At 44.1% G+C, this 21,297-nt stretch overlaps 1 protein-coding gene across 3 annotated transcripts in view; it reads left to right on the top strand.

The window, feature by feature from the left end:
• The window catches only part of CFAP36 (cilia and flagella associated protein 36), a 37,438-nt gene extending 16,362 nt beyond the window's left edge, over positions 1 to 21,076 (top strand). For 2 of the 3 annotated variants that reach the window (XM_068232428.1, XM_068232430.1), the window contains exons 5-10: positions 4,028 to 4,115; positions 6,859 to 6,901; positions 6,983 to 7,058; positions 8,965 to 9,125; positions 14,742 to 14,894; positions 17,212 to 21,076. In XM_068232428.1, the coding sequence (XP_068088529.1) occupies positions 4,028 to 4,115; positions 6,859 to 6,901; positions 6,983 to 7,058; positions 8,965 to 9,125; positions 14,742 to 14,894; positions 17,212 to 17,301 (611 nt within the window). In that variant the 3' untranslated portion in view covers positions 17,302 to 21,076. The remainder of the gene's footprint in view (positions 1 to 4,027; positions 4,116 to 6,858; positions 6,902 to 6,982; positions 7,059 to 8,964; positions 9,126 to 14,741; positions 14,895 to 17,211) is intronic. The other variant, XM_068232429.1, reaches the window with a different exon arrangement.
• Positions 21,077 to 21,297: the final 221 nt, after the last annotated feature.

The following is a 21,297-nucleotide window of genomic DNA, read 5'->3' as shown; positions in this document are numbered from 1 at the left end:
CCTGTTCTAGCAGGTGAGAGAACATGACCAGTGTCGAATTCCAGCGAGTCGGGCAATCGCAAATCAGGCGTCTCTCACCGGCAACTTGTTTCTCCGCTGAATCTTGGCAAAGTGTGCCATGGCCGTGTAAGACCGCCTGAAATGCCCACACAACTTCCTGGCCTGCTTCAGGACGTCCTCTAAGCCTGGGTACTTTGACACAAATCTTTGAATGACTAGATTCAGCACATGTGCCATACAGGGTACATGTGTTAGCTTTCCCAAATTCAACGCGGAAAGGAGATTGCTGCCGTTGTCACACACCACGTTGCCGATCTCCAGCTGGTGCGGGGTCAGCCACTGATCCACCTGTTCGTTAAGAGCAGCCAGGAGAGCTAGTCCAGTGTGACTCTCCGCTTTGAGGCAAGACATGTCCAACATGGCGTGACACCGTCGTACCTGGCATGTAGCATAGGCCCTGGGGCTGTGTAGCTGGAGAGGAGATTGCAGCACCAGTGGAGTTGAACTGCCACTCAGCCAAGGAGGAGGAGAATGACGACAGCGAAGAGGATGTAGCAGGAGGAGAGGAGGTGGCAGGAGGCCTGCCTGCAAGCCGTGGAGGTGTCACAAGTTGGTCTGCTGCACAGCCACGTACTCCCTGCTTGCCATCGGTCACCAGGTTAACCCAATGGGCTGTGTAAGTAATGTAGCGGCCCTGACCGTGCTTGGCAGACCAGGCATCCGTGGTCAGGTGGACCCTTGACCCAACACTGTGTGCCAGGGATGACACCACTTGCCTCTCAACTTCACGGTACAGTTTGGGTATCGCCTTTTTAGAGAAATAATTGCGACCTGGCATCTTCCACTGCGGTTTCCCAATGGCCACAAATTTACGGAAGGCCTCGGAGTCCACCAGCTGGTATGGTAACAGCTGGCGAGCTAACGGTTCCGCCAAGCCAGCTGTCAGATGCAGGGCAAGGGGGTGACTGGCAGAAATTGGCTTCTTCCACTCAAAGATTTTCCTTCACAGACACCTGGCTGCTGTAGGCAGAGGAGCAGGAACCGCTCAAGGTCAGAGGAGGGTGGTTGTGAAGGTGCAAGGGAGAAAGCAGCTGAAGATGCTGCAACTGAAGTAGGAAGAGGAGAAGGAGGGTGGCTTTTCTTTTGTGTGCTGCTGTTGCTCAGGTGCTCTTCCCATTGCAGTTTGTGCATTTTCTCCATGTGCCTTCGTAAGGCACTTGTCCCTACGTGGGTGTTGGCCTTTCCACGGCTCGATTTTTGGAGGCAGAGAGAACAGATGGCATTGCTCTGATCTGAGGCAGACACATTAAAAAATTTCCAAACCGCTGAGCCCCCCCCTGGGGTGATGGCACTATGGTGGCATCAGCAGCTGACGTTGAAGGGCATGTTGGCTGGCTGTACATAGGTGGCGATACATGGCGCCGGACACTGCCACCAGCTGTTTCTGATGACGAGCTCCCCCTGTTTCTTTCAGGAACTCATCTCCTCCTACTCCTTTCTGACTCCCCCTCTTAACTGTCCCCCTGTTCATCTCCTCTATTGGGAACATACGTGGGATCCGAATCATCATCATCATCATCGTCCTAATCATCCTGCCCAGCTTCGCCTGCCTCAGACACCTCCAAAACTGCACCAACAGCAGGTACTTCATCATCCCCCTCCGCACACGTTACGTCCATAATGTCGCCTAACTCAGACATATGAGGTGGTGTCACTTGCTTAGCGCCTTCATCTGGTTGTAACAATAATGGCTGTGCATCAGTGATTTCCCCACCAAATAACTCCTGGGAACTGTCAAATGTAGCGGATGTGGTACTTGGAGTAGCGCTGGTGGCTGCGGAAAATGAGGTGTTCTGTGTTAAATAGTCAACCACGTCCTGACGATCTTGGGAGTTGATGGGACGTACCTTCTTCTGAGCACTGTACTTTGGTGCAGGGCCGCACGAAATCACATCAGCACGACCTCGCACAGACCTTCCGGGTGGCCTTCCTCTGGGTCTGCCTCTACCTCTGCCTGTTTTGTCCATATCAGGGGGGGTGAAGTGAAAGGTATGCACTGACTTGAGTAATTCAATATGCAGTCACACAGGTGCAGTTCACAAGTATGCACGAAGTGGTATATCACACTGCGTGCACTCACGTAGGTGGGTGGGTGCACTGATGTGAACAACAGGTAGTAGTAGGTATATGCAGTGATGGGTATTGCAATGTGCACCTGTCACACACAGACAGGTACCGAACAGGCACAGTGACACTGCGTGCGTTTACGTAGGTGGGTGGGTGCACAGTGATCAACAGGTAGGTATATGCAGTGGGTATTACAATGTGCACCTGTCACACACACACACACACACACACACACACAGGTAGTAGTCACTGAATTGCTGGGCAGGGCTGGCAGTGGCACACACAGTAGGAATTAGCAAGGCTGTCTATGCAACACAAGTGTCAGTGGGACACACAGAAAAAAAATAGCAGAAGAACAAGAATTAGCTCTCAAAAGAGCTGTTGTGGGGTGCTATTTTAGCAATAAGAATCAGCAAGGAGCAAGCTAAGAAGCCTACAAGAGCCTAACTAAGCTTCCCCTATTAGAGTCTGCAGCAGCTATCCCTTCACTAATTACTGCAGGCACACGAGTGAGTGAAAAGCCTGACGCTGCCTGCCTTTTATAAGGGGAGGTGGGGCTCCAGGAGGGAGTGTAGCCTGATTGGCTACAATGTGCCTGCTGACTGTTATGTAGAGGGTCAAAGTTGACCCTCATGATGTACTATGGGGGCGAACTGAACTTCCGGAAAAGTTCGCGGTTCTCTGCGACCGCGATGCCGGGAACCGTTCGCCCGGCAAACCGTTCGGGCCATCTCTACTCTTGTGACGCATTGCTCACCTGCCAGCACCCTGCACCTGACTGTGTGAAAATCGGTGCAGAGGCTGGAGTGAAGGTTGCCTGGCAGCAGCATGCCATCTAGAGCAGAAGGAGAATTAAGACATAGGACTACTGATTGGACCTATGGCCCATGAGTTGCAATGGGATTAGTAGAGTCAGCAATAACTGTTAGACTTTCTTAAACCATTAAAGTAAACCAGAGATCAGAAAATAGAAAGAACCCATTCTTACCTGGGGCTTTCTCCAGCCCTATAAACACGTTTGAGTCCCTCGCCTTCCTCCCCTGGTCTGCCGTTCAGCCGCGATCAGCCCCGGTAATAGGCTCAGTTGCGTCAGTTCGGGTCTACAGTACTGCACCTGCGCGGGAGGTCCACGCATCCACAGAAGACAGACTGAACTCAACTGAGCCTATTACCGGGGCTGATCGCAGCTTAATGGCAGACCACGGGAGGAAGGTGAGGGACTCAGACGTGTTTGTATGGCTGGAGATAGCCCCAGAGAAGTAACGGTTCTTTGTATTTTCTGATCTCTGGTACTTTTTAAGTACACATTTCCCAAAGTTGTATGAATTATTGCAATTTATTTTCATATGCATTTTCCCTTGCTTATTTCTCACTTTAAAAGATTGCTTAAATATGCCTTTTCTCCCTATGAAAGAAACATCATTGTTCTTGACTTTAGCTTAAAGTGTAATTACTGTCAAAATTTCACATTTTGATATAGAACAACACCAGATAAGGCTGTTGGCAAACCGAGGAGTAGCTTCTCTGTGACAGCTACATTGATTATAAGTAGAGGAATGCTCTTCTACTCACTTTCTGAGCAGGGTTATAAACATGCAATATGGCTGCTTCCATTATTAACTTTCACCTGGGGAAAATTGTGATTTTGCAGAGATGGCATTACTTTGGGTTAATAAGATAACTGTATGGGCAACACGAAGCGTTGCTTTGAAAGTGTGGGTTCCTAATGTGGCCTGACTGGTTCCTGAATTCTTCTGTGTCTTATGTTTACTTTTCTGCCTGACAAACATTAATTTCTATACATAGCTTTATTAGTTCCTTTGTATATCTTTTCTTTTTGCTGTAAGACCTTTGCAGGTCCTTTTCTGCTCTATTTAGCAGTTATTCTTTTTTTATGCAGGCGCACTTCCAGAATGTTTGCAGAATGGTTCAGATATCATTTCTGATCTTGAGCAACAAGAAATGAAGCTCTTATCTGAAGCATTAAGGTAAATATTAATTTCAAATACTGTTTTAACATTTGATACATAGTTCATATAGAGTGGGGTACAGTACCGGATTAGATGGACCTATTTTTTTTAGTCTCAGGCTAGGTTCACAGTGGGGCGTTGTGTTTAGGGGACGTTATAGGGCACATAACGTGCCCCTAACGCAACGCCTGGTGCTCTCTGATGTGGACGTCAGAGTGAGCCGAGTTGTGCAGCTCACTCTGGCGTCTGTGATGCTTACTCTTGGACGCATGGGGCATCACGTGGTCCCGCCCGGCCAATTGCCGCACAGAGCGGCGCTCCAGGAAGTAAACACTGCACGTCACACCGTGCAGTGAATATTAATTAGCCATGTGCCCGGCCGCTCTCCCCTCCTCCCCAATATGACAGAGCATGTGCAAACAGTCTAACGCTGCTTAGCCGCCTATAACGTACAGCATGCAGTACTTTCTCTTGAGGTGCAGCGTTACAATGTAACGCAACGTGGGCACTGTGAACAGCCCATTGATTTTTTCATTACTGTGCGGTGGGGCTGCGTTACAGGCTGCACTAACGTGCGCCTGTAACATCCCACTGTGAACCTAGCCTCAAGCAACCTAAAAGCACACAAATACAGCATCAGCCGATTCCCCCATCTGTGCTGGATAACCGAGACTACTGTACTTAAAGAGACTCCGTAACAAAAATTGCATCCTGTTTTTTATCATCCTACATGTTCCAAAAGCTATTCTAATGTGTTCTGGCTAACTGCAGCACTTTCTACTATGACAGTCTCTGTAATAAATCAATGTATCTTTCCCCTGTCAGACTTGTCGGCCTGTGTCTGGAAGGCTGCCAAGTTCTTCAGTGTTGTGGTTCTGCTATGAACTCACCCTTTCTGGCCCCTCTATGCACACTGCCTGTGTGTTATTTAGATAAGAGAGAAGCTGCTCTAATCAGCTGGATAAATCGTCCTCTGAGCTGGCTGGGTTTTCACATACTGAGGAATTACAAACAAGGGCAAAGCTGTTTGCAGGAAGAAAAGAGCAGCCTGAAACTTTAGTGTATGGGGGAAAAAAACACACAAATGATCTCTTGAGATTCAAAAGGAATGCTGTATACAGCCTGCTTGTGTATGGATGTATTTTCTATGTGTGGACATGCTGTACATCAATCTACTTCCTGTTTTGGTGGCCATTTTGTTTGTTTACAAACAAACTTTTTAAAACTGTTTTTAACCACTTTTAATGTGGCGAGGAGCGGCGAAATTGTGCCAGAGGGTAATAGGAGATGTCCCCTAACGCACTGGTATGTTTACTTTTGAGCGATTTTAACAATACAGATTCTCTTTAAAGCAGACCTGAATTCAGAAATTCCTCTCTGCTTAAAAGATACGCAACAGCATAATAACCTTTAAAGAAAAAAAATGTGTTACAGCTCATACAAATCTAGCAATCAATCTGCAGTGTCTACTTCCTTCTTTCATGGAAACAGTCCTATTGTTAACATCCTGTGTTTACCAAACAGCTCACTGCCCCGGCAGTCAGCTGAAGCAAAAGAGGAGAATGATCCGCACCACCTTCAAGAGGTAAGCTTAATCTGTTTATTAAAGTAACCAATCACAGATCATATACTAATTAGAGGACCTGATGGGAAACAGCCTATTTAAATATCTAGTCACACATATATTTAAATAGGCTGTTTCCCATCAGGTCCTCTAATTATTATATGATCTGTGATTGGTTACATTTGTATATATATTTGGGTGTGTTTTGTATGTCATTTTAGAACTAGGCAGCATGAAGATGGGCAGGAGCCGGAAACAGTGGACTGTCCTGCCATAAAGTTCTTTTTAAATTTTGTATGTTTTCTCTTTAATAAACAGATTAAGCTTACCTCTTGAAGGTGGTGCAGATCATTCTTCTCTTTTGCTACAGTTTAAGTCCCTTGGTGTCTGAGACTATGTGCTCTGCACACCTGACCATCCGAGATTGATGGGTGACCAGTGAGTGCGACTCCACACCGAAAATTGTTGCCCCCAGTCAGCTGACACAGCTGGGAATCAGACAGGCTAAACTCTCTAAATACATACAGGGTGCATTTCTGTATGTTTTCCTTCTGTCCTGTGCAAGAGTTCAGGTCCACTTTAAGTGTAGTTCAAACTACAGTATTTCAATAAGGCTCATTTTAGCTCTGTTTCAAAATACTGGCATCTGATATTATGCGCACAAATAAAGGGCGTATTGTGTGCTAAAGTGCTGATAAGATCTTCACAGGGATGATAAGCAATGCTGTCACACTACTCAGAATCAGAATCAACTTTATTCGCCAAGTGCGGCGGGAGCCGCACCCGGAATTTTTTGTGGACACACGGCAATTGGCATAAAAAGCATCAAAAACAATTGGCATAAAAAGCAACATCAACATGGTACAGATAATGGCTACATAGACACAACCGCAGTTTGACAGACAGTGACAGCAATTGGCAAACAACACATGGTACAGATTCTTAGCTACAGAGACACCCAGACGTCAGTTTAACAGACAGTTTAACAGACAGCTGCAGTTCATAGTTCAGGTTGGCAGGACTATCTTATGTAAAGCAGACATACTGCTACTTGTTGTGAGTATAAGCAGGATAGCCAGGGCAACTGGTATTGTTTAAAATGAGATAAATATGGCAGCCTCCATATCGCTCTCACCTTGGGGTCACTTAAAGCCTTGATACATGATCATTTACATATGAATATCTGGTGTTTTGTAGGCTTTCAAAAGAAGAATATGAGATGGAGCAGTTACGGAGGAAGGTAAAGGAACAATTAAGTTATTAAAGAATGTAAAAAAAAAAATCTTTTTTAGATGTTTTTCATTTATTATACTTTTTTCAGGAAAAAAATGCTGCCTGTGTAAAAGAAAATCACTCCAAGACTTCCTCCTCTGGAGCAGTCGCCTCACCACAGAAAGGTACAAATCTGAAATCTCTGTGTAACATGTCTTCTAGGAAGAATAGCTATTGGACTTTAGCTTCAACTCACAAAGCCTTAAGGGCTCTTTTCCACTATGAAATGCGATCGCGTTTCAATTTCCACTATGCGATTGAGCTACTATACTCAGTATAGTAGAGCTTAATCGCACCCAAATTGTGGCAGGACGACGATTGTGCTTGGACCAAAATCACATTGCAATTGGACCTCACTAATAGAAAACTAAAATCACTGACTAGTGAGGTAAATTACCAACTTCCACATGGAAAAATAAAATCACTGACTAGCGAGGTACCCGTATTTTTCGGACTATAAGACGCTCCAGACTATAAGACGCAATGTCAAATTGCTAGATTTATAAAAGTAGAATCTGCGGAAACTACTGTTATATAGGATCACCATTTTCATTGGAAGTTCCTGTTTCTGCAAAAGTACCATTATTCAGTGTTGCCTTAGTGCCAGTTGCCATATTTATGAAGTGGCTTATAGATCGCCAAACAGCATTTGCCGCTCTCAGAGTGGAGAAGGCCATTATTATTATTTTTTTATATATAGCGCCAACATATTCCATGGTGTTGCACAAAACAAATAGTGTGGAGCATAGATACATGAGGAATTTAAGACTCAGCACAACAAGACATGCAGCAATACAAATAAAACATACATACATAGTTGATGTGTAGTTTGAGACATCACTAATACTGGTACATGTAAATATGATAAATTACAGCAGAATAAGAAAGTCCTCTCTATACTATGACATTTAACTATCAGCATTCTCTTAGGGAATATATGGCACAAAACGGGGCCTATTCCAGGCCATGTTCTTCACTGTATCCAGTACTGCTAGCACTGGAGTGTTTCTAGTCACTGGTTTCCTCTTTCTCCTGAAATTCAGAGCCGCTGGCTACATTTAAGAGTAAAGGACAGGCACGCCTAGTTGGCTAATCATACACCCAGGCTTCCAGCTTGCATGATGTCACCCAGTTGATGTTGGCATGCTGTGTGCATTGTCTAGCCCACATGTATCGGAACTCCAGTCCTCAAAGGTCCTATCAGTTCCAGTGTTTAGGATGGACTAAAAAATGGAGATGTGTTCTACTTGATAAACCAAACAAATTTCCTGATTCAGCCCCATCAGTTAATTTGAGCTGTGCCAAAAATGTGTGACAACCTTGGCCCGTGAGGACTGGAGTTGACATCCCTAGTCTAGCCCATGGAAGCTTCTCTTGATGCTCCTGCTGCCAATTACATGCCTCTACTTACCAGAGTCAGCAATGTGGGATTCTTTTAGGGCAAAGTACCACAACTGAGAAGTAAACCGTCTTAAAAAAGAGTTGGATGCTCACCTTCGGTAAGAGGAGAAATACGGTAGTCCTTTTGAGACTCCCGTATGGACTTTGCCCACTAACCATGGTTCTTAACTGACTGCCATTGGATCCTTTCTGCACTGAAACAATTCATCATCACATTCTGTTAGATAACATGTAGCACCTCACAGTTCCTATTGATCTACAGAGCATTGTCAAAGTCTTTGTCCAGTATTCCGAGCACAGGAATCGCTCTGATCATTGGGGCTCCTCCTTTCCACCATAACCAAGATGCTGAACGTCTTTATATGTGAAAGGCAGACACACCAAATTAGCTGCTCTTGCACACAGGCCTCCAGCTTGCTTGATGTCACCTGACTTCCCTGCCTGCTCTGTGTCCTGTATCTGGCTCAAAAAAATCTCCAAATACCAGTCACATTCTGGAGGTGGTATCTGCAGAACCTAGAAGAGCTGGTTTCAGGTGAATAGGCTTATGGGACAGATTTACAGTAGGTTTTCATCCCGCACAAATTCTATGCGTTTTCCCTTCACATCATTGGTATCATTTTTGTCTAGCAGAACCAGTACATTTGGAGGATAAAAGGCCGTCACCGAAAGGAGAGAAAATTGTATACCATCCGGAAGCTACTATAATTCCAGAACTGAGCAGTAAGGAAGCTGCTAACACTTGGATGGAGCAAGCAAGAAAAGAAGCTGGGATACAGGGATCTGTCACTGTAAGCTTACACCCACTCTACAAATTAAGATAACTCTATTTATTCTGATCCACAAGCAGTAAAAAGTCATGGTAACTTCCAGAGATTAGTTACTTTGTCCATCTCTGCTTGGTAATTCAACAAAGTACTGCTACTTGAATATGCTAACTGTAACTAACTTACAGTGATGTGAAAAACTATTTGCCCCCTTCCTGATTTCTTATTCTTTTGTTGTTTGTCACACTTAAATGTTTCTGCTCATCAAAAACCGTTACCTATTAGTGAAAGATAACATAATTGAACACAAAATGCAGTTTTAAATGATGGTTTTTATTATTTAGTGAGAAAAAAAATCCAAATCTACATGGCCCTGTGTGAAAAAGTGATTGCCCCCCTTGTTAAAAAAAAAACCTTAACTGTGGTTTATCACACCTGAGTTCAATTTGTGTAGTCACCACCAGACCTGATTACTGCCACACCTGTTTCAATCAAGAAATCACTTAGGGCCCTTTTCCACTAGCAATCGCTAGCGTTCACGCTGAACGCTAGCGATTGCTGAATCGCAATTAGCGGCGATTCCCCGACGTTCGCGGCCGCGATTTTGCTATGCTATGCACTGCATAGCAAAATCGCGGCAAAAGTCGCTCCGCGGCGCGATCGCGATCAAGTAAAAAACGAATCGCGGTAGTGGAAATTACCTACCGCGATTCCTATGTTAAAAAGCAAACCGTAGCGATTGTAAAATCGCTAGCGGTTTGCGTTTTTGCGATTCAGCCAGCGCAAACGCGCTGGTGGAAAAGGGCCCTTAAAGGGGAACTTCAGCCTAAACAAACATACTGGCATTAAGTTACATTAGTTATGTTAATTAGAATAGATAGGTAATATAATATTTTACCCACCCCGTTTTAAAAGAACAGGTAAATGTTTGTGATTCATGGGGGCTGCTATCTTTGTCATTGGGGCAGCCATCTTTTTGGTTGAAAGGAGGTGACAGGGAGCACGAAACACAGTTCAACTGTCCTGTGTCCTGATAACCTCTCCCAGCTGCACGCGCTAGGCTTCAAATGTCAAATTCAAAATGTAAAACAAAAAATTTACACCAAAACAGCAGAACGAGAACAACAACATCAGAAATCCCATCATGCTTTGCACAGCATCAGGGAAAAAAATGCCCGGGCAGTTTTCTTCTGTGCAGCTAAAATGAGGCTTGTATAAGAGAAACAAAGTTATGATGCTGTGAAACTGTTAAAGAAACACTAGGCCTTTTCAGTGCTGCTGAGTCTATTTTTAGTCTGGAGGTTCACTTTAAATAGGAGCTATCTGACCCAGAGAAGTAGACCAAAAGCACCTCAAAAGCTAGACATCATGCCAAGATCCAAAGAAATTCAGGAACAAATGAGAACAAAAGTAATTGAGATCTATCTGGTAAAGGTTTTAAAGCCATTTATAAAGCTTTGGGACTCCAGCGAACCACAGTAAGAGCCATTATCCACAAATGACAAAAACATGGAACAGTGATGAACCTTCCCAGGAGTGGCCGGCCGACCAAAATTACCCCAAGAGCGCAGAGAAAACTCATCCGAGAGGCCACAAAAGACCCCAGGACAACATCTAAAAAACTGCAGGCCTCACTTGCCTCAATTAAGGTCAGTGTTCACAACTCCACCATAAGAAAGAGACTGGGCAAAAACTGCCTGCATGGCAGATATCCAAGGCGCAAACCACTTTTAAGCAAAAAGAACATTAAGGCTCGTCTCAATTTTGCTAAAAAAAACATCTCAATGATTGCCAAGACTTTTGGGAAAATTCCTTGTGGACCGACGAGACAAAAGTTGAACTTTTTGGAAGGTGCGTGTCCCGTTACATCTGGCGTAGAAGTAACACAGCATTTCAGCAAAAGAACATCATACCAACAGTAAAATATGGTGGTGGTAGTCTGATGGTCTGGGGTTGTTTTGCTGCTTCAGTACCTGGAAGGCTTGCTGTGATAGATGGAACCATGAATTCTACTGTTTACCAAAAAATCCTGAAGGAGAATGTCCGGCCATCTGTTCGTCAACTCAAGCTGAAGCGATCTTGGGTGCTGCAGCAGGACAATGACCCAAAACACACCAGCAAATCCACCTCTGAATGGCTGAAGAAAAACAAAATGAAGACTTTGGAGTGGCCTAGTCAAAGTCTTCACCTGAATCCTATTGAAATGTTGTGGCATGACCTTAAAAAGGCGGTTCATGCTAGAAAACCCTCAAATAAAGCTGAATTACAACAATTCTGTTGAATTGAGTGATGAGTGTGCCAAAATTCCTCCAGAGCGCTGTAAAAGACTCGTTGCAAGTTATCGCAAACGCTTGATTGCAGTTATTGCTGCTAAGGGTGGCCCAACCAGTTATTAGGTTCAGGGGCAATTTCTTTTTCACACAGGGCCAGGGGCGTACCTACAAATCCCCGGGCCCCCCTGCAAAAAGTGGGGGGCCCCCCACTCAGGGGCAGGAGGGGTCGCAGCATAAGAGAAGAGTGGGAGATCGGTGGGGAGGGGGAAAATTCACCCCCCCCCCCTCCCTCACCTCGGGCTCTCCTCTCAGCGCTCCCCCTCCTGCAAACATTGGTGGCAGCAGCGGCGGTCGCGGCGGGATGAATACATTACCTCCTTCTCGCTGGAGGACTTCCGTTCTCAAAGAGCCTCTTGCAACTTCCTGTGTAAACAGGAAGTTGCTCTTTGAGAACGGAATTCCCCCCCCTCCCCACCGATCTGCCACACTCTCCTCTTATGCTGCGACCCCCTCCTGCCCCCAAAAGTCCCTGAGCGGGCCCTAGGGGGGCCTCGAGGGCCCCCCCCACGACGGCAGGGGTCACATCCCCTATTGGTACGCCAGTGCTCAGGGCCATGTAGGTTTTGAGGTTTTTTTCTCACTAAATAATAAAAACCATCATTTAAAACTGCATTTTGTGTTCAATTATGTTATCTTTGACTAATAGTTAACGGTTTTTGATGAGCAGAAACATTTAAGTGTGACAAACATGCAAAAGAATAAGAAATCAGGAAGGGGGCAAATAGTTTTTCACATCACTGTATGTAGTGCTAACTGTCCATTTTCTCCTCCATCTCAGCTCTAAGTTGGCTGTCTGTTTATTCTGTGTTGGACAATCCTATGCCGGAAGGCTATATATGTAGATTGCTGATGGTGAAGCCGTTACAATGTGCTAATACACAGGTGTCAAATACACTCTCCTTGTTATTTTACGTGGCCCTCAAGAGCTTTAAATATGCATCATTGTAAGCAGACCGCAGACAGGCTTTCCTTTCAGAGGAGCACACCGGTGACTGTTTCTGGTTGAAACATTGTCCCTTTGAGCCGGGGTACAGAAAAAATCCACGGGACCCCTTTGCAAAATGAACATGGTACCCCCTCTGGGGATCCAAACGCCCTTGTGTGGCTGGTAAAAATCCTCCCCCTCAACTTACCTAAAAGACATAAGCCCCATCTGCACGAGGCTATCCGGCGGCTCGATTAGCCGCCGGATCGCCTCTTCCGCATCCCTGCGCATCCCCGCTCGCCCGGGCGTGCATCGGATTCGATTCGTCGCTGCGCCGCTTATCTTCCACTCGATTCCCTGCCATTGTCTCCTCGTGGGGAACGAGCAGGGAATCGGCGGCGGCAAAATCGGACCTGACGGATCTTATCAATCGAGCCGCATCAGCGGCTCGATTGATAAAGAACATCGCTCCGTGTAGACGGAGCTTTATGCTGGATCCACACCATACAATCCAGCATGTCCAATCTGAGAATCGAACGATTTTTTTATCAATTGTCTGACCGATTTCTGTAGAAACTAACAGAAATCGGTCATAAAATTGCTCAAAAAATCGTTTATCAGATCGGACATGCTGGAAATAATCGATCGGCCAGGTTAATCGGTCGAAAAATTGTATGGTGTGGATCCAGCATAAGGCTTGCATTGGGCCACATTTTATCTTGATCTTTTTCTGCCGATGCAGCACTGGGGCAGGTAAATATTAGACTGTTCCACTGTGCTACTCTGTGGGAGGGGGGACACTAGCCCTTCATGTTTGCTTTAGTTATGCCACTTAGTTTGAGATTGTTCAATCATTGTTAAATGTTTATAAGCAAATTGGCCCACAACTTAGACTAGGTTTTAGATCTTGGCCCCTTTCATGATTGAGTATGACACCCCTGCTCTAATACTGATTCTGAGTCTCTGGTACTGTAGATGTATAGCCAGTAAAGTCAGAAACACCTGGACCGATATGCAATTAGCTTTTTATCCTGAATTTCTCCTAGGACAGGGGTCGGCAACCCGTGGCTCCGGAGCCGCATGCGGCTCTTTTTCACCTTCGCCGCGGCTCCGGTGTCAGTGGCTGCGGCGCGCGTGTGACGTGTGCTGTCGCTGGCCGGCAGCCTATCAGAGCGGCCGCCGGACCAGTGCAGGGCTTCGGGCGGCCATGTTCCCGTAGCCCTGCAGTGTTATGCAAGGATTGTGGGAGTTGCGCGCCACGAGGTCGGGACAGGAGGAGATCGTGACAGGAGGTCTTCTGACTAGGTGAGTAAATGGGTTTTTCTTTTCAGATTTGTGCATATGGGGGTCATATCTGCTGAAGGATTGTGCATATGGGGGTCATATGTGCATATGGGGGTCATATCTGCTAACGATTTGTGCATATGGGGGTCATATCTGCTGAAGGATTGTGCATATGGGGGTCATATCTGCTAACGATTTGTTTTATAATGGTTTTGCGGCTCCCAGTTTTTTTCTCTTTTTGGAAACGGGTCCAAGTGGCTCTTTGTCTTAAAGGTTGCAGACCCCTGTCCTAGGAGATATTTTTTCATCTTCTATTTAAAATAACTTTTCAGCATTTTGCAACTGAAAATGTACCACAAAGTATGTGAAAAAGTACTTTCAAAATTATTTTGAATGTTTTCTTTCTTGTTGGTGGTTACTGTGGTTGTGCAATATAATCTTGTACCAGCTCAGATATCCAGATCCTGGTGCACAGAGATATCTTAATACGTTGATTTGGCTAGGCATTTATTGCAGTATTTTTGATGTTTTTAATCTGCATGTTTATTTTAAATCTTGTTGAACCAGAACCAAAAGAATATTAAGGATGGTGATCCTTGTTGTATCCAAAGAATTTTTGGGTTGGTGCTTTTGCTGTGCCAGTAGCTGGGATGGGTGGTGTTTGCTGTGCTAAATTACTTAGGAGTTGTTGGTTTTTGTCATGTCAGAAGAGTGTTGGGGTTGGTGGTGTTTGCTGTGCCATAAGTGGGTTGGGGTTGGTTGGTGTTTGCTGTGTCAGAAGGGCATTGGGTAGGTGGTGTTTGCCGTGCCATAAGTGGGCTGGTGTTGGTTGGTGCTTGCCATACCTTAAGAGAGCTGGGGTGGGTGGTGTTTGCCGTGCCATAAGGGGGTTGGAGTTGGTGGTGTTTGCAGTGCCAGGTATGGTGGTGTTTTGTGCATCACTGATTTATAATCCTGCAGTGCCTTGGTAGGCAGAAAGAATGGTGTGGAGAAAAACCTAGCAGTGCTGATGCAAAGCGATGAAGATACATCTGTATTTTTGTAATAGAGAACCTAATAAAACACTTTTCTATTTTAATAAAACAATTTTCTGTATAGAACTTAACACAGACAGAAAAGGATCAACTGCGAGAACGTGCTGAGTATCTGAAACAGAGAAGAGCAGAACTTTTAGCAAAGAAAAACGATTCTAAGAAGAAAATCTCTAGTTCTGAAGAGCATGATGAAGAAACTGCTCCAAGTTCCTTGCAGGTATCTGGGTTATAATTATTAATGCTGTGATTATTTCTGCTTTTTTTGTAAAGAGTGGTTGTCTGAGTTAGGATAGTATATCAGCTTGAACTAGTCTGGTCATTTTTCCTACGAACTCTGTGAAGTTGCTTGCGTGGCATGGTGCTTTCTTCCACAAAACTGCTGCTCACTTGAGTGTTTTTCTCACCATTATGAGCAAACTGGGACTGTTGTGTTTGAGGATCCCAGGAAATCAGCTGAGAAATACTTAGAAATACTTAATACAATACTTGCCTGTATGGCACTAACAATCCTCTCACGGGCAAAATCACTGAGATTAAATTTTCCTCTACATTCCGTTGATTGATGTGATGGTTTTATAAACATATCAAGAGGTGCCCAAAAATTGTGTAGAAATAAAGTAAAATAACCCTTAAAAATAATTGTATGAGAGATTACCTACCATTTGGGATAAGGTGTCAAGTGAAAGTTGTTTATGTTTAACCAGTTCCCTTCCCTGGGGGTTTCCCCCTAAAAAAAAACCAAGCAATTGTCTACATTTCACAGGTCTCCCATTCATTAGCCAATAACTTTAGCAGTACTTATCACAAATGATCTATACCATGTTTTTTTTGCCACCAATTAGGCTTTCACTGGGTGGTATGTTTTGCTAAGTATTTTATTTTGAATGCATTTTAAAGTGAATATGAAGAAAAAAAAATGAAAAAAGTCATTATTTCTTAGTTTTCAGGCATTACAGTTTAAAAATAAAAAGTATTACTGTAGATCAAGCCCACATATTTTATTAGTCCATAATTCTTGTGCCCCCCTCCACTCACCTCCATGCTGCGATCGGGCAGCATGGAGGATTAGCATGTAAACAGCTCACCTTGCCTCGTACCAGTGCGCGATCAGCTTCCCCTCTGTGCATTATCTCTGCCTGTGTCACTATGTCGAATAGACTGGGTCCCGGCTTGATTACGTCATCAAGCCGGGACCCGATCCGTTCGGCATAATGATACAGGCAGCGTTAATGCACGAAGGGGAAGCTGATCGTGCTGGAACGAGGTGAGGTATATTGTTTACATGCTAATCCTCCATGCTGCCCGATCGCAGCATGGGGGAAGAAGGAGGGGAGGAGGATGCTGCAATTACAGGGGATCGGGCAGGGGGTTGGAGGATCGGACCCCCGGGAGGGCATTCTTACATAGTGTAGTTAGAGGGAGGGGGGTTAATGAGCCCAGACGCGTGCTAGTATGCACACTGTGCTCATTAAAGTGAACTGACTTATATTCACGTAATGTGGCTTTCAGGAGCCACTTACAATGACGTGAATCTACTGTAGGTAGGATGCGTAGTGGTTTTTCATCTTTGCATGTTTTATATGAAGAAAAACATTTACAGAGAACAGTTCTCACTGAGGGCATTACTATGGAGGACTGTGCCCAGCACATCCAGCATACAGAAACAATCTTCACTGGCTGTAGTACTGTGACTGGAATCTCTTCAGAATGATAGAAAGCAGAAATATAGCTTTAAATGTGTGTAAATAATCATCAGCTGAAGCTCTGTGTTCCTGAATTTTTACAAAACAGCTGGTAAACAACGCCTTTTTTCACACAGGCTGTGCTGAGAGACCTCTGAAATGTTTTTAGTGTTGCTGGCTAAAAGTTCTATAGGTATGTGGGGTTTACAGAAAAACAGTTTCTTTGATAGTTGTTCTTTAATGTATAATGTATTTCACTGCGTCACTCCTGCTTCATCAGGTAACTGTCTGGCTACTGAAGTTAAAGCTTGTGGAGCGCCTCAGAGCCACTGATGAAGCCAGTGTGCTGTGGTGAAACGCATCATAACTAAATCGCTACACACTTTCTGTTTGGGTTGCCTACAACTGTGTTTTGACAGATAGAAGTTAAGCTTTCCTCAATTTACTATAATGTAATATTTTTACACCTTTTTTGGTCACTTCCTGATACATTTATATACTGACTATAGTTCCCTTAGGACCACCTGGGTCCCATATTATGTCCCCTCAGCTGGGGCCTACCACCACTATTCCCTGTTTTGAACACAGTGTTTTCCAGAGAGACCAAACATCCTTAAACTGGTTGGCAATTTGAACGTTATAAGCATATCTACAAATCGTGCTAGTGTTCAAATTCGGGACCACGTGGCTCTGAACTCCAAATCCACACGCTGACAGCAGAGCTTCCGTATCTCAGTCAGGAATTGGCTGCTAACCCCAGCGTGGCAAGGTGTGGTGTGGACCAGAACCGCCCAGTCCAGAAAGGGTTAAGATGGAGAACCCTTGCAGTGATCTATGTATTTTATTTTCCAGGGTAAAGAGCTGACTGAGGAAGAAATGAGGAACCTGCAACGGAGGAAGCAGTTAGCAGAGAAGCTGAAAGAAGAAGTTATCAACAAATGAGAAGCTTATCGACACATTGCACGTTTCTTCCATTTAGTCTATTGCCAAAGCTAATTCTATATATATATGTATATTTTGTATGCCTTAAATATTTAACCACTGTGTCTGAGAAATCTTCTCAGAGGAAGGAAAGAGCCATGCCGTTAAATGTGATAATAGGAATTCGAAGATTTACGGTTTGGCAGCCATTTTGTTCTCTGAACAGTATTTAGTCTGTTCGTTCACCAGTGGGCAATGCTTTTTGTACGGTACCCCAGTTCTGGTTGAATTATGAGTGCTGGGAAAAATGGAACAACAAAATGGCTGCTTCCAGCATGTTCACTTAGGGGACCTGTTTATAAAGACATGACAGTCGGATTATAGTTCACCATTTCTTTGTTTGCTTGTTTTCAAAATCAATCACTTAAAGATAGCTATATTTATAAATAGGTGATCTTCTGTAGTTGTAATCAGTACTAAAAGGTGCACATTACCGGTACTATACTTTCCTCAGATGCAAAAATTCAATCAGATATTTATGATCAATTATACAGACAACCACACAGTGTATGGAGAAAACGGATTCTATAGATGATCAGAAGAGAAGTTGGTCGTTTAGAATGTTGGATTTCACGATCATATCTGAAGAAAGAACGTGCCATAATCTTTATGGGAACAATTGTTTATGCGAACAATTGACAGTTACCTTCTGATTACTTTCAATCCTGAAAATCCAATTGGATGATTACCCTTGATGAAAATATTGTACCATTAAGGGTCATTTACACTATATCAGTTGCTGTCAGTTGTAACTGAAAGGAGAACTGATTTGGAAGGTAATGTCCATGTTTCCCTATGGCCTCTTTCACACTATATGCTGAAAACTGAAGGTTTGTAACAATGCACTGCTGAGAAAAAAAATGCATGAAGTGTAAAAAGGCCCTTATGGGCACCTTTTAATCTTCCACGGTAGCTACCCTAAAGTGGGGATCTGCTGCTTCATTCACTTAAGTGGAGCCTTAAGCTGGCCACTAACAGTCCAATTACTAGCGAAAAATCTTTCGAGCGATCAGAAATTCTGATCGGATTGGTTGTAAATCTCCATTGGTGGACACAATCGATTATGAACGAGTGAAAAAAATATCGCCCGAATAAATTTTCGTCTAAAGCTGGCCGCTAACGGTCCAATTTCTAGCGAAAAATCGTTCGAGCGATCAAATTCTGATCGGAAGTGAAATATTGTAATACATCGTTCACTACACCATCAACAAACCAATCTTTGCTTCCTATCTATCACAACCAACAAGAAAATCCAAATTTTGGGTTGACGAAAATTCATTCGGACGACATTTTTTTCACTTGTTCATAATTGATTGCGTCCACCAATGGAGATTATTTACAACCAACCCGATCAGAATTTCTGATCGCTCGAACGATTTTTCGCTAGAAATTGGACCGTTAGTGACCAGCTTTAGATTGCATTTAGCGGACAACCGTATGCCTCCCCCTCAAAGAAAATGGATGCCATAGACTTTTTTGCAGCCACAAATCACTTCTTCATAATGTGGTAATCTCTAAAAGTGATGAATGGTTTTCAAAAAGCGCACTTTTGTCCTCCACTCTGGCCCACTTGCTATTTGGCAATTTTTTTAAAATGGAGATCACACCATAAATTTATGATGATTGCTGCTACTGTATTTTTCGGACTATAAGGGCCCGTTTCCACTAGCGCGAATTCGCATGCAGACAACGCATGCGGATTCGCATAGGCAATACAAGTGGATGGGACTGTTTCCACTTGTCAGTTTTCATTTGCGTTTTTATGTGCAGGATTTTTCTGCACGGTAGACCCTGCAGAATTCGCCTGCGTGTGGAATGCAGGCGAATCGCAGGCAATGTATTTAATAGGGAAATCGCATGCGTTTTTTGCATGCGTTTTTCCCCGCGATTTCGCGTGCGATTTCGCATTGAAAGTAATGTAAATTGACACAGGCAGTGACATGGTTAAAATCGCACATACCCTGCCTATGCGAAATCGCGGCAAAAAACGCATGCGGATGCGATTTTGTCAGCGGTGATATGCGGCGATTCCGCACTAGTGGAAACGGGCCCTAAGACGCTCCTGACCATAAGATGCACCTAGTTTTAGAGGGCAAGAAACGGGGGGGGGGGGGGAAATATATATATATATATATATATATATATATATATAACCTGGTGCATGATTGGTGCAGGGGCATCTTGTGAATTATGCCCCCTTTGTACATCATGCTCTTTTATACCTCTTGAGTCCCCCATGTGTCTGCCTCTGTCTTCTTTGTGTCCTCCTATATGTCCCATTGTGTCCTCTGTTTGTCCCAGTGTCCTCCTCTGCATGGGCACAGTACAGGGAGTTCCAGACATTGCGGCGGGTTGCAGGTTCAAATTGGCAGGTGTTCACAAGTCAGGAACTCCCTGCATTTGGACTATGAGACGCAGGGACTTTTTTTCCCCACTTTTAGGGGAGAAAAAGTGAGTCTTACAGTCCAAAAAATATAGTATTTGTTTGTCATTAGAAATAGTGGCCATTACAGAAAACTGGCAAATAGTCATAAAAGTGGAGCTCATTTATGCCGATTGTCATTTTAAAAAGTGACACTATTTCTGCAGAAACGGCACTTTTCTGGTAAACAGCTGATAGCCACTGTAACAAACAGGCTCCTTTATGATGCTGTGCGGGAAGATTATAAACATGCTCTCAGGATATTGTCAAGACTTAATATTTATTGCCAGATTTGTGTACTTTACTTAGTGGCCATTTTCACGCCGCTGACTGAGATCTCCATGCCTGTCTGTCATTGAGCACTTATCTTGCTAGCCTTGTTTTGCTACCAGATTGTACACTATAATACCTTCACAGGAGTGGGAAAGTACACTATAATACCTTCACAGGAGTGGGAAACAGAAGCCTGCAGGACTATAGTACTATCACAGTAGTGGGAAACAAAGCCTGCAGGACTATAGTACTATCACAGGAGTGGGAAACAGAAGCCTGCAGGACTGTAATACCTTCACAGGAGTGGGAAACAGAAGCCTGCATAACTGTAATCCCATCACAGGAGTGGGAAACAGAAACCTGCAGGGCTGTAATACCTTCACAGGAGTGGGAAGCAGAAGCCTGCAGGAGTGGGAAACAGAAACCTGCAGGATTATAGTACTATCACAGGAGTGGGAAACAAGCCTGCAGGACTGTAATACCTTCACACGAGTGGGAAACAGAAGACTCCAGGACTTTAATACCAGCACAGGAGTGGAAAACAGAAGCCTGCAGGATTGTAATACCTTCACATGAGTGGGAAACAGAAGCCTGCAGGATTGTAATACCTTCACAGGATTAGGAAACAGAGGCCTGCAGGACTATAGTACTATAGCTGGAGTGGGAAACAGTAGCCTGCAGGACTGTAATACCTTCACATGAGTGGGAAACAGTAGCCTGCAGGACTGTAATACCTTAACGAGTGGGAAACAGAAGACTCTAGGACTTTAATACCAGCACATGAGTGGAAAACGGTAGCCTGCAGGATTGTAATACAAGCACAGGAGTGGAACGCAGAAGCTTGCAGGACTGTAATACCATCAGAGGAGTGGGGAAACAGAATCCAGCAGCAAGTCATTGTCATCTGTAGTGTGCAATGAGTCACTCTGTTGGTAGCCAGTTACATGTAGCCTGTACATTCTGAAGATGTCACTTTAGGTACATTTTAAGATAACATTGTATATGCTTTGTATAAGTCATTAAAACTATTTTTATGTTAAATGTTCTTCTTATTTGAAAACTTATATTCTGTTTACTGTTGATATTTATAATGAGATACAGTAAGTTAATCTTGTCTATACAACCTCTCTGAAGTGTACCTGTAGTGCAGAAGCAAAATTATGAGGGGAAACCCTACACATCCAAGAATTCCAAGTGTATAGATGGCAATGCTCCTCCTCCAATACTTCTACCCTGCCCTCTGCACCAATCAGAAGGAAGAA

This window comes from Hyperolius riggenbachi, chromosome 4, assembly GCF_040937935.1.
Source record: "Hyperolius riggenbachi isolate aHypRig1 chromosome 4, aHypRig1.pri, whole genome shotgun sequence".
Lineage (NCBI taxonomy): Eukaryota > Metazoa > Chordata > Amphibia > Anura > Hyperoliidae > Hyperolius > Hyperolius riggenbachi.
This window is presented reverse-complemented; position numbering and strand designations above follow the sequence as displayed.